Source organism: Nerophis ophidion, linkage group LG07 (genome assembly GCF_033978795.1).
Source record: "Nerophis ophidion isolate RoL-2023_Sa linkage group LG07, RoL_Noph_v1.0, whole genome shotgun sequence".
Classification (NCBI taxonomy): Eukaryota; Metazoa; Chordata; class Actinopteri; order Syngnathiformes; family Syngnathidae; genus Nerophis; species Nerophis ophidion.
In genome coordinates this window covers 62,446,502-62,460,084 of record NC_084617.1, presented here as the reverse complement: position 1 = coordinate 62,460,084, position 13,583 = coordinate 62,446,502, and the positions used below count along the sequence as shown (strand labels likewise).

Sequence of the window (13,583 nt, the reverse complement as noted above, 5' to 3'; positions counted from 1 at the left end):
TGATGTGTTCCTCAAGGCACCTCATCAGATCCTCTCATTTTTGGCAGTTACACATTTGTGGTTTATATAACTAAGGTAGCTTTTTTAAATCCATATGCCGTCAGTAGTCATTTGTTCGACTTCTTTAGTTATACTAGTGGTGTTCCTCAAAAAGACAGTGTTCAAAAACAAAACATTATCACAATTTCAAAAGGGTTAAAAACAATAAAAATCAGTTCCCAGTGGCTTGTTGTATTTTTTGAAATTTTTTTCAAAATTTTACCGGTCCCGGAATATCTCTAAATAAAGCTTTAAATTGCCTTATTTTCGCTATCTTCGAAACCACTATCCATTTCCCTGTGACGTCACACAGGGCTGCCAATACAAACAACATGGCGGTTACCACAGCAAGATATAGCGACATTAGCTCGGATTCAGACTCGGATTTCAGCGGCTTAAACGATTCAACAGTTACGCATGTATTGAAACAGATGGTCGGAGTATGGAGGCAGATAGCGAAAACGAAATTGAAGAAGAAACTGAAGCTGTTGAGCGAATTGCTGTTGACGCTATTCGGCCATAGCGTGGGTGGCCCAAAGCATGGCTGCCTTACTAGCATCGCCGGTAAAATGTGCGGACCAAACGATCAGGACTTTCGCATCTTGTGACACTGGAGCAACTTAAATCCGTCGATTGGTAAGTGTTTGTTTCGCATTAAAATGTGGGTATCTAGTTTCAAATGTACATACAGCTAGCATAAATAGCATGTTAGCATCGATTAGCGTAGCATGTTAGCATCGATTAGCTGGCAGTCATGCCGTGACCAAATATGTCTGATTAGCACATAAGTCAACAACATCAACAAAACTCACCTTTGTGATTTCGTTGACTTAATCGTTGCAAATGCATCTGCAGGTTATCCATACATCTCTGTGCCATGTCTGTCTTAGAATTGCCAGTCAAATGTGAAGACACTCTGGTACATTCAATGGGGGGTCTGGCGGCAGATTTCTTGCCAGTAGTGCAACTTGAATCCCTCCCTGTTAGTGTTGTTACACCCTCCGACAACACACCGACGAGGCATGATGTTTCCAAGGTTCCAAAAAATAGTCGAAAAAACGGAAAATAACAGAGCTGAGACCCGGTGTTTGTAATGTGAAAAGGAATATGGCGGGTGTGTTACCTCGGTGACGTCACGTTCTGACGTCATCGCTAAAAGACCGATAAACAGAAAGGCGTTTAATTTGCCAAAATTCACCCATTTAGAGTTCGGAAATCGGTTAAAAAAATACATGGTCTTTTTTCTGCAACATCAAGGTATATATTGACGCTTGCATAGGTTTGGTGATAATGTTCCCCTTTAAAAAAAACAGCATAACGCTCCTGTAACTCTTACGAAATAAATGCAGCAAAACTCAAATGTCCACTGTAGAGGACGCTGGTTCTCAGGAATGTACAAAATTAGAACAATAGCCAAGGGAGAAGTCTGCCCCCTCCCCTTAGCTTTCTGGAAATGTGCACCCTGACCCCCCCCAAACAATTTAGTTGGACATCCCTGCGCTAAAGACTGGGTTGGAAGGATACACACTTTTCATACGTCATACAGTAAATTCAAACTTACTGCGCTTCCCATGTTGGCCGTCGCCTCTTTTGCTCGCTCCACACGGGTGGGCTTGGTGCTGAGTGCGAAAGATCTGGTCATGTGGGACACAAACTCCACAGAGATGCCCACCGCCTGCAAAGAGTTGCGTTCAAGACATGGCTAAACCAGATTTTGAGATGCGCTTTAAAAAAGACATGAATGACAGTAAATAACAGTTATGACTCTGCCGTTAGCTCACAACTATGAATGGTGTTTCATTGGAAACTGCGTGTTTTTTTATATATATATATATATATAGTTCGGTTGGTAGAGTGGCCGGGCCAGCAACTTGAGGGTTCCAGGTTCGATCCCAGCTTCCGCAATCCCAGTCACTGCCGTTGTGTCCTTGGACAAGACACTTTACCCACCTGCTCCCAGTGTCACCGAAATTGGTTTAAATGTAATTTAGATATTGGGTTTCACTATGTAAAGCGATTTGAGTCACAAGAGCAGGGGTAGGGAACCTATGGCTCTAGAGCCAGATGTGGCTCTTTTGATGACTGCATCTGGCTCTCTGATAAATCTGAGCTGACGTTGCTTAACACGATAAGTAATGAGTAATTCCACTTGTAATCACTGTGTTAAAAATAATGTTCAAAATATAAAACATTCTCATGCATTTTTAATCCATCCATCTGTTTTCTACCGCACCTGTTGAAGAAGTTGCGTTAATGGTAAGAAGTTATTTATTTATTATTGGTTAGTGTGGGGCTTGCCCTCCTGGGGGTTCTTTCGACCCCCAAGCACCGACATGAGAGCCTGTTTCAGGGTTACAATATTGTTTTATTTTTCAACAAGTCTCTCAGTTGCTTTCCAGCAATAGTTTTTCCAGCCCCAACCCAGTCTCTCCTCCTGGCTGCTGCTTATAACAGAGCGACAGGTGATTAGATAACAAGGCCCAGGTGGGCCCTCTACGCACCTGTCGCTGCAGGCCCACAGGCCACGCCCCCTCCACAGTTAGCTTCAGAATAACAATGTTATTACAAAGAATAAGAGACCTATTTTACTCTGGAAATGTTGGTCTTACTTAAAAATGCACGTCTTTAGTTGTGTTCAGTGTTAAAAAAAATATTATATGGCTCTTACGGAAATATATTTTAAAATATTTGGCTTTTTGGCTCTCTCAGCCAAAAAGGTTCCCGACCCCTGCACTAGAGGAAAGGGCTAATTCACTTCCACTTGAAATCTGTGGCTGGGTATTGTAAAGGAAACTAAAATACACTATTAGATTACATTCTAGCGACTGCACGACACCAAGGCCATGAATCCCTTATTGGTGATGTACGGCTGGGCAGCGCCTGAAGAGCTGCAGCCCGCCACTGTGGCCCCCACACCCTCCCCTCTGTTGCAAGTCTCGAGATGCTGTAATATGTAAATGTGCTTCCTATACTGTACATACTGATATTGCACTGGTACTGTACGTCTACTTGTACTGATACTTCTACCATAACTACTGTGACTTAAAGTGCAACTTAATTGTCTTGTAATTAATGTACATGTTAGAATAATTATGTATATATTATCATCATAACTTTATGCTTAAGGGCCGTTACTATAAAGCAGTGGCTCTTAACCTGGGTTCGATCCAACCCTAGGGGTTCCGTGAGTCGGCCTCAGGGGTTCGGCGGAGCACGACACATCCGAATTATCGTGTAAATAAAAACTTCTCCCTGTCGGCGTATTATGGATACCCCCAAACAATGTTCCCTCTAATTTTCCATCTATTTTGCAGGTTTTTTGATTGATTGATTGATTGAAACTTTTACTAGCAGATTTCAAAGGAAGAGAATACATAATATGAAACAGTTCAGTACATATTCCGTACAATTGACCACTAAATGGTAACACCCGAATAAGTTTTTCAACTTGTTTAAGTCGGGGTCCTCGTTAATTCAATTCATGGTAATATGTGTAAGGTGTGTAATTTGTTGTGAAATCATGCACTGTGTTGGTTTTGTTCTTTGAACAAGGTGATCTTCATGCACGGTTCATTTTCTGCACCAATAAAAAAACATAACTTTTTCTTGAATTTGAAAAAAAACAAAAACATTTTTCTTTTCACTAAAGAAGGGTTCGGTGAATTCGCATATGAAACTGGTGCGGTTCGGTACCTCCAACAAGGTTGAAAACCACTGCTGTAAAGTATTGTCAATTTGTACTCAAGTGGTATTTCTGTATTTGTGCAGAGCTAGCAATCCAAGAGATTGCTAGCCTCTTTTTATCAGTGTTTTGTCCAGACTCGGCCTGCTGACTGCCAAGGGTACCGGGACCAGACAAAGCAGAGACTGGGCAATAGCACCAAGTGTCTACATATTCGCATTTTTGTATAATCATATATTGTGTCTAACTGGAGTTGTCGAGTCTACCCCCTTCCCTCAGCGACAGTGATGTAATAGGGACTTTCCTAATAAATAGAGGAGGCACGCGAGCTTGATTTTTTTGGAACGTAGTTTGGATCTTTAACTAGGGTGCAGCCAAAACATGCGTCTCCTCGTGACTCATGAGCTAAATTGAACACTGTCTTTGCATGATTCCTTGCTTCTTGTCTGATTAATAGATGTCATCATTGTTTGAATCTGACAGTACATCAGAGCTATTTTTTGTATTTAGTGTATTAGATTCTGCAACTAGTGTTAGGATCCCACTGTACACAATATCTGCCGAGCATGGAAAAAATAATTTCGCTGTGGTGTACTCTGCATGTGACGGCTAAACTTTGAACCTTGTGCTATGGAGGTTTTTTTCTCCACTCCCCCTTAGGAGCTCAATCTAGATTGTATTTTTTTTTTACTCATCCTTCCCCAACGTTGACCTTTGTCCCCACCTTGTGGGGACCCATCAGCCTTCCTGTTCTGTTACCCTGTACACTGTTTGTCTCATCTTGAACGGGTTTGTGCTGAAAACAAAGTTTCGTTGTCCTTGTGCAATGATAATATAGGCCTACCTACCTACATTTGAGGGAAGACCTGTTAAAGAAAAGATGGCTGAAGTGGATAATTAATTTAGAAAACAAATTATGATACTAAGTTGGTTCTACAAGTACCCTTTTTGACAATGAATAGCCTACTAGACGCGTGAAAATAACATTATTGACAGCAGGGGTCTGAAATTTAATTTACCTGGGGGCCACTAGGTGCATAGTCTGACTGAGCCGCAAGAAAAGATTTCTTTAAAAAAATATTTTTAAATGTCTTTATTTTTATTTTCAACACAAAATAAAATCAAAGTATAAATGAACAAAATGAGGATTAAGAAATGTGAGGCAATGCAAATTAAATTTAAATAAAAACAAATAACGGTTTGAATTGGTCCAGGTTATCGAGGAATGTTATTACTGACGGACAGAAGTCGTGGTGCGACTGCAGCCAGGCACGTTAGAAAACCCTCGTCTCCGTGGCAACGTCTCAGTCGCTTTCACTCATTTGCCGCTTTTCCACTAACGCAGGGGTAGGCAACCCAGAATATCGAAAGATCCATTATGGCCCCAATTAACAAAAATCATCCCTGTCTGTAGCAAATGGGAGGGGGGGTTGGCTGTGCAGTCTGGCTGTGCCGCAAGAAAATATTTATTTAAAAAAAATCTTATTAAATGTCTTTATTTTTACTTTCAACACAAAATAAAATCAAAGTATAAATGAACAAAATGAGGATTAGGAAATGTGAGGCAAAGCAAATTGAATAAAAAAAACAAACAAACAACGGTTTGCATTGGTCCAGGTTATCGAGGAATGTTATTACTGACGGAGAGATGTCGTGGTGCGACTGTAGCCAGGCACGTTAGAAAACCCTCGTCTCCATGGCAACGTCTTTGTCACTTTTACTCATTTGCCGATTTTCCACTAATGCAGGGGTAGGCAACCCAGAACATTGAAAGAGCCATTTTGGACCCAAATAACAAAAATCATCTCTGTTTGGAGCAAATGGGGGGGTTGTCTGCTTGCATCACGCAAGTGACGTCAATGTTCGGCCCTCAGCAGCCATATACCACACCGTGATTGGTAGATTCCTACAGCTCCGCACACAACGCTGTCAAGCACCGTTCATACAAAACTCGCGGGCCGCACTAACATTAAACTTTCATATTAATGTGGGGGCCGCAAAAGAACGTCTCACGGGCCGCAATTGTCTGAGACCTCTGATGTACAGTATGTTCCCACACCTGCGGTCCTCTCCAAGGTTTCTCATTGTGTCCCATTGGGTTGGGCTTTTTCTTGCCCTGATGTGGGATCTGGGATGTCGTTCTGGCTCGTGCAGGCCTTTGAGACACTTGTGATTTAGGGCTATATAAATAAACTTTGATTGATTGATTGAATAGGAGACGTGTTTTTTTATGTTTTGGGCCAATAATAAAGTAAATGCGGTCTGCGAATTGCCCCCGGGCCGCACTTTTGGACACGTTGTGCGCGCTTACCGTGACCAGGTTGATCAGGGCGACGGCGTTGTAGTGGATGTCCCAGAGTGTCATCACCCCGACGGTGTCCACGGTGATCATGATGATGGTGATGAGGTTGAGCAGACCGGAGCGCAAGTCCAAACCCAGCAGGAGACAGCAAACCACGAAGGTTGGCAGCAGACACAGGGAGATGTTGAAGAGGCCCTCGGGTACGATAGTCAGGTATTGCTCATAGAACACGTTGGTCACCCTGGTGGTAGGACATGGGAGATGCTTTAAAGAGGAAGTGAATGAGGGCAGTGAACCACCGGGTCCAGCAGAGAGCACTGTGGTGTCTTTGCAACATGCATTTCATAGTGATTGTAAAATGAATGTCTGTAAATAAATCCATCCATTCATTTTCTACCGCTTATTCCCTTTTGGGGTCGCGGGGGGGCGCTGGTGCCTATCTCAGCTACAATCGGGCGGAAGGCGGGGTACACCCTGGACAAGTCGCCACCTCATCGCAGGGCCAACACGGATAGACAGACAACATTCACACTCACATTCACACACAAGGGCCAATTTAGTGTTGCCAATCAACCTATCCCCAGGTGCATGTTTTTGGAGGTGGGAGGAAGCCGGAGTACCCGGAGGGAACCCACGCATTCACGGGGAGAACATGCAAACTCCACACAGAAAGATCCCGAGCCTGGATTTGAACCCAGGACTGCAGGACCTTCGTATTGTGCGGCAGACGCACTAACCCCTCTGCCACCGTGAAGCCCCATCTGTAAATAAATGAGTGTAGTAATTAGTGTCTACAACAACTACCGCAACGACGGAAGAAGGCCGCAGCAGAAAAGGGTCACCAAGGATCGTCATACTCGTTCGAGTGACCCCCGCCGATGATGACCCATCGCTATAATAACATTGGTTCTGTTGCTGCTGTGGAATATACAAACCCCGTTTCCATATGAGTTGGGAAATTGTGTTAGATGTAAATATAAAGGGAATACAATGATTTGCAAATCATTTTTAACCCATATTCAGTTGAATGCACTACAAAGACAAGATAATTGATGTTCAAACTCAGAAACTTTATTTATTTTTTTGCAAATAATTAACTTAGACTTTCATGGCTGCAACACATGCCAAAGTAGTTGGGAAAGGGCATGTTCATTACTGTCTCACGTCACCTTTTCTTTTAACAACACTCAATAAACGTTTGGGAACTGAGGAAACTGATTGTTGAAGCTTTGAAAGTGGAATTCTTTCCCAATCTTGTTTTATGAAGAGCTTCAGTCGTTCAAAAGTCCGGGGTCTCCACTGTCGTATTTTACACTTCAAAATGCGCCACACATTTTCGATGGGAGACAGGTCTGGACTGCAGGCGGGCCAGGAAAGTAGCTGCACTCTTTTTTTTACGAAGCCACGCTGTTGTAACACGTTCTGAATCTGGCTTGGCATTGTCTTGCTGAAATAAGCAGGAACGTCCATGAAAAAGACGGCGCTTAGATGGCAGCATATGTTGTTCCAAAACCTGTATGTACCTTTCAGCATTAATGGTGCCTTCACAGATGTGTAAGTTACCCATACCTTGGGCACTAATGCACCCCCATACCATCACAGATGCTGGCTTTTGAACTTTGCGTCAATAACAGTCTGGATGGTTCACTTCCCCTTTGGTCCGAATGACACAATGACGAATATTTCCAAAAACAATTTGAAATGTGAACTCGTCAGAACACAGAACACTTTTCCACTTTGCATCAGTCCATCTTAGATGATCTCGGGCCCAGAAACACCGGTGGCGTTTCTGGATGTTTTTGATAAATGGCTTTCGCTTTGCATAGTGGAGCTTTAAATTGCACTTACAGATGTAGCGACGAACTGTATTTAGTGACAGTGGTTTTCTGAAGTGTTCCTAAGCCTATGTGGTGATATCCTTTAGAGATTGATGTCGGTTTTTGATACAGTGCCGTCCGAGGGATCAAAAGTCACGGTCATTCAATGTTGGTTTCCGGCCATGCCGCTTATGTGGAGTGATTTCTCCGGATTCTCTGAACCTTTTGATGATATTATGGACCGTAGATGTTGAAATCCCTGAATTTCTTGCAATTGCACTTTGAGAAACGTTGTTCTTAAACTGTTTGACTATTTGCTCACGCAGTTGTGGACAAAGGGGTGTACCTCGCCTCATCCTTTCTTGTGAAAGACTGAGCATTTTTTGGGAAGCTGTTTTTACACCCAGTCATGGCACCCACCTGTTCCCAATTAGCCTGCACACCTGTGGGATGTTCCAAATAAGTATTTGATGAGCATTCCTCATTTTTATCAGTATTTATTGCCACCTTCTTTGTCACTTGTTGCTGGCATCAAATTCTAAAGTTAATGATTTTTTGCACAAAAAAAAAATGTTTATCAGTTTGAACATCAAATATGTTATCTTTGTAGCATATTCAACTGAATATGGGTTGAAAAGGATTTGCAAATCATATTATTCCATTTATATTTACATCTAACAAATTCCTCAACTCATATGGAAACGGGGTTTGTACTTTTTAAATAAATCATAATGACCGTTTTACTTTCTCATGAACCTTGAAGCATTCCTAAAATTAGAAAAATCAGGCAAAATAACAACGGCTCTTGTCCTTTTTATTGGTTGCTTGTAGGTAAATAAATGTCCTGGCTATAATAAAAGCCCTTTTGATACAGTGTTAGATTTTTTTTTTAATCTTTTTCAAATTTCAGATCCATTTTTTTTTTATTTACTAATTCTTTTTTTTGTTTGCCTGCATAAAAAGATACCTTGGCTGTCCAGGTCATATTTACAATAAATTATGTTGTTAACTCGAAGGCAACAAAATATAGCCCTTCTAAACCTAACAGTATTTTCACATAACCTCTAGAACAGGGGTGACCAACCTTTTTGAAACCAACAGCTATTCTTGTGTACTGATTAATGCAAGGGCTACCAGTTTGATACACACTTAAATAAATTGCCAGAAATGTACCTTTAATAAATAAATCTAGATATAAACAAAAATGGGTATTTCTGTCTGTCATTCCATCGTACATTTTTGTTCCTTTTACAGAAGGTTTTTTGTAGAGAATAAATGATGAAAAAAAACACCTAATTTAACGGTTTAAAAGAGGATAAAAAACAAGAAAAAAAAATTAAAATTAAATTTTGAAACATAGTTTATCTTCAATTTCGACTCTTTAAAATTCAAAATTCAACTGAAAAAAATGAAGAGAAAAACTAGCTAATTCGAATTTTTCTGAAAAAATAAAGAAAATAATTTATGGAAAATCATTAGTCATTTTTCCTGATTAAGATTAATTTTACAATGTTGATGACATGTTTTAAATAGGTTAAAATCCAATCTGCACTTTGTTATAATATATAACAAATTGGACCTAGCTATAATTCTAAAAAAGACAAATCAAAATTTTCCAGAACAAAAATTTTAAAATAAACTCAATAGACTTTGAAATAAGATTTAAGTTTGATTCTACAGATTTTCTAGATTTGCCAGAATATTTTTTTTGAATTTTACTCATAATATTTCACAAATATTCTTCATCGAAAAAACAGAAGCTAAAATGAAGAATTAAATCAAAGTGTATTTATTATTCTTTACAATAATAAAAACAAAAAATACTTGAACATTGATTTCAATTGTCAGGAAAGAAAAGGAAGGAATTCAAAGGGTAAAAAGGTATATGTGTTTAAAAAAATCCTAAAATCCTTCCTAAGGTTGTATTTTTTTTCTCTAAAATTGTCTTTCTGAAAGTTATAAGAAGCAAAGTAAAAAAATAAATGAATTTATTTAAACAAGTGAAGACCAAGTCTTCAAATTATCTTCTGGGATTTTCAAATTCTATTTGAGTTTTGTCTCTATTAGAATTAAAAATGTTGAGCAAAGCGAGACTAGCTTGCGAGTAATTTAATACAATTAAAAAAATAGAGGCAGCTTACTGGTAAGTGCTGCTATTTGAGCTATTTTTAGAACAGGCCAGCGGGCGTTTCATCTGGTCCTTACGGGTTACCTGGTGCACGCGTGCACCGCGTTGGTGACCCCTGATCTAGAACCAGCCTCCACTGCAAATGACATTAGGGCTTTTTTTTTTTCTTTTGCAAAATGTGTAAGCCTTACTAAAGACCAAAAACAAATGGTTCACATACAAAAAAGTCAGGAGAAACATATGTCAGGAGGTCTTACGTGTAAGGGAAGACTTCAAAGTCCGGTGAGGTTCCAGGTACTTTCCTCATGCTGTCAGTGATGTTGTAGGCCAGCTTTCTGGCACTCAGTAAAGCTGCAGTGAACTCTTGAGAGTTGGCCAGAGGCGTGTGGTAAGCCATGAAACGGGAGGCTATGTGTGTGTGTGTCCAGGCAGAAAAGCTCCGTCACTCACACATCTCTTTTAAAAAGAAGGTCATAAAAAATCAATCTCACCGATAATTTCTCCATATTCGTCTCTCACCACAGCCGTGTCGTAGGCTCCCAGTCCTCTGTATGAAGGACGCACAGACTGTAAGCGAGCCATCTTTGGCATTGTGCAAAGTTTGTGTGGACAACACCCGGAACACACCCTTTGGGACACTGCAGGTCAGGCCTGTTCCCCAGGAAGCTAGGCAAAAAGCGGTTGAACTGTTCCGTTGTGGGCCTGAGGACCCCGTTTTGGGGGGGAAGCAAACACTTGCGTCCACAGAGGAAAGCGGCTATGACGACACATGCATGTTTTTAGAAAGTTCGAAGATATATATCAATATAAATATACTTATCTCAGCAGCGAGTCTCACATTTATCTGCAGGACAGAACTTCCCAGCATTCGGACCAATGGTGTAAAGTCGACAACATCTGGATGCAGGGTTCAGCCAGTCGATGAAATCATCCACCCAGGAGTTTGCAGAAATGCCCAAATATGATCTACAAAGCATATAAGAAGGAAGAAATCAGCCAATTATTTTATTCGTCTTTTTGCCTTTTATTTTTTTTCTGTTCATTCTATATACATTTACTGTGAAGGCCTACTGAAACCCACTACTACCGACCACGCAGTCTGATAGTTTATATATCTTCTTCCATCTTCTTCCGCTTATCTGAGGTCGGGTCGCGGGGGCAACAGCCTAAGCAGGGAAACCCAGACTTCCCTTTCCCCAGCCACTTCGTCTAGCTCTTCCCGGGGGGATCCCGAGGCGTTCCCAGGCCAGCCGGGAGACATACTGTAGCCTTCCCAACGTGTCCTGGGTCTTCCCCGTGGCCTCCTACCGGTTGGACGTGCCCTAAACACCTCCCTAGGGAGGCGATCGGGTGGCATCCTGACCAGATGCCCGAACCACCTCATGTGGCTCCTCTCGATGTGAAGGAGCAGCGGCTTCACTTTGAGTTCCCCCCGGATGCCAGAGCTTCTCACCCTATCTCTAAGGGAGAGCCCCACCACATGGCGGAGTTTATATATTTAGTTTATGATATATAGTTTATATATCAATGATGAAATCATTTGGTTTCGTTTACTAAATTGCAATTTTAAATTTCCCGCGAAGTGTCCTGTTGAAAATGTCACGGAATGATGACGCTTACGTTTACGCGTGCTTGTGACGTTATTGGTTGTAGTGGACATTTTATCCCAGCCCCACTCACGGCTAAAAATCGTCCGATGTTATCGCATAATTACACAGTATTCTGGACAAATGTGTTGCTGAATCTTACACAATTTGTTCAATTAATAATGGAGACATCAAAGAAGAATGCTGTTGGTGGATTGCAGCTGCCTTTAGCAACCAAAACACAGCCGGTGTTTCTTTGTTTGTTGTGAAGCTTTAATATGGAACAGAGCGGTCAAGCGAACATGTTTCTCTACCACATGTCAACCGACAGGTTTCGGTGAGAAAATGGTGGTAATAAGTCGGCTCTTATCGGTAAAAGAGGCAGCTGTGACTTTTTGGGCTCCTCCATGGCTTCCATCAGAGACACTGGCGGTCACCACACCCCTCCGACTTTCAGGTATGATTTTTTAATCTCACTAAAACACTAGTAACACAATAAGCAGATAAGGGATTTTCCAGAATTATCCTAGTAAATGTGTCTAATAACATCTGAATCGCTCCCACTGCCCTGTCTTTTTTTCTCCTTCATTATTATTATTATAAAAAACACCTAATTTAACGGTTTAAAAGAGGATAAAAAACAAGAAAAAAAAAAAAATTTTTGAAACATAGTTTATCTTCAATTTCGACTCTTTAAAATTCAAAATTCAACCGAAAAAAATGAAGAGAACAACTAGCTAATTCGAATTTTTCTGAAAAAATAAAGAAAATAATTTATGGAAAATCATTAGTAATTTTTCCTGATTAAGATTAATTTTAGAATGTTGAAGACATGTTTTAAACAGGTTAAAATCCAATCTGCACTTTGTTATAATATATAACAAATTGGACCTAGCTATATTTCTAAAAAAGACAAATCAAAATTTTCCAGATCAAAAATTTTAAAATAAATTCAATAGACTTTGAAATAAGATTTAAGTTTGATTCTACAGATTTTCTAGATTTGCCAGAATATTTTTTTTGAATTTTACTCATAATATTTCACAAATATTCTTCATCGAAAAAACAGAAGCTAAAATGAAGACTTAAATTAAAGTGTATTTATTATTCTTTACAATAATAAAAACAAAAAATACTTGAACATTGATTTCAATTGTCAGGAAAGAAAAGGAAGGAATTTAAAAGGTAAAAAGGTATATGTGTTTAAAAAATCCTAAAATCCTTCCTAAGGTTGTATTTTTTTCTCAAAAATTGTCCTTCTGAAAGTTATAAGAAGCAAAGTAAAAAAATTAATGAATTTATTTAAACAAGTGAAGACCAAGTCTTCAAAATATTTTCTGGTATTTTCAAATTCTATTTGAGTTTTGTCTCTCTTAGAATTAAAAATGTTGACATCCACAAATCTTTCATCCGCGCTCAAATTAATGGGGAAATCGTTGCTTTCTCGGTCCGAATCGCTCTTGCTGCTGGTGGCTATGATTATAAACAATGCGAGGAGCCCCTACAACCCATGACGTCACGCGTAACTCGTCTGCTACTTCCGGTACAGGCAAGGCTTTTTTATTAGCTTATTAGCGACCAAAAGTTGCGAACTTTATCGTCGATATTTTCTACTAAATCCTTTCAGCAAAAATATGGCAATATCGCGAAATGATCAATTATGACGCATAGAATGGACCTGCATCCCCGTTTAAATAAGAATTTTTTATTTTTTTATTCAGTCATTGGTGGAGCTAAGGTTACTTGAATATTGTTTTCAATATTGTTGTGCAGCACTATGGAAACATTTATGTTGTTTAAATGTGCTATACAAACAAAGTGAATCGGATTGGATTTTCCTGAGGTGGTACTTAATGAGAAAAGTTGGAGAACCGCTGCAGCAAGTACAAGGACAACCACGTGTATCGAACATATGTTTGTGTTCACAATCAGCGAGAGATGACCTTTATCAGCCCGGATCAGATGCTGGAACTGACAACTTTTTATCAGCTGTGAGGATGTAAAAAGGTGCTACGGCGATACCAGCAGG

General features: G+C 40.1%; 1 protein-coding gene across 1 annotated transcript in view; it reads right to left on the bottom strand.

Moving 5' to 3' along the window:
- npc1l1 (NPC1-like 1) overlaps nt 1-13,583 on the bottom strand; it is a 50,271-nt gene that overhangs the window by 4,856 nt on the left and 31,832 nt on the right. Inside the window, exons 14-19 of the mRNA XM_061906810.1 lie at nt 10,807-10,934; nt 10,596-10,725; nt 10,460-10,515; nt 10,226-10,376; nt 6,033-6,264; nt 1,601-1,714 (exon numbers count right to left, since the gene is read on the bottom strand). Of these exons, the coding sequence (XP_061762794.1) occupies nt 1,601-1,714; nt 6,033-6,264; nt 10,226-10,376; nt 10,460-10,515; nt 10,596-10,725; nt 10,807-10,934 (811 nt within the window). The remainder of the gene's footprint in view (nt 1-1,600; nt 1,715-6,032; nt 6,265-10,225; nt 10,377-10,459; nt 10,516-10,595; nt 10,726-10,806; nt 10,935-13,583) is intronic.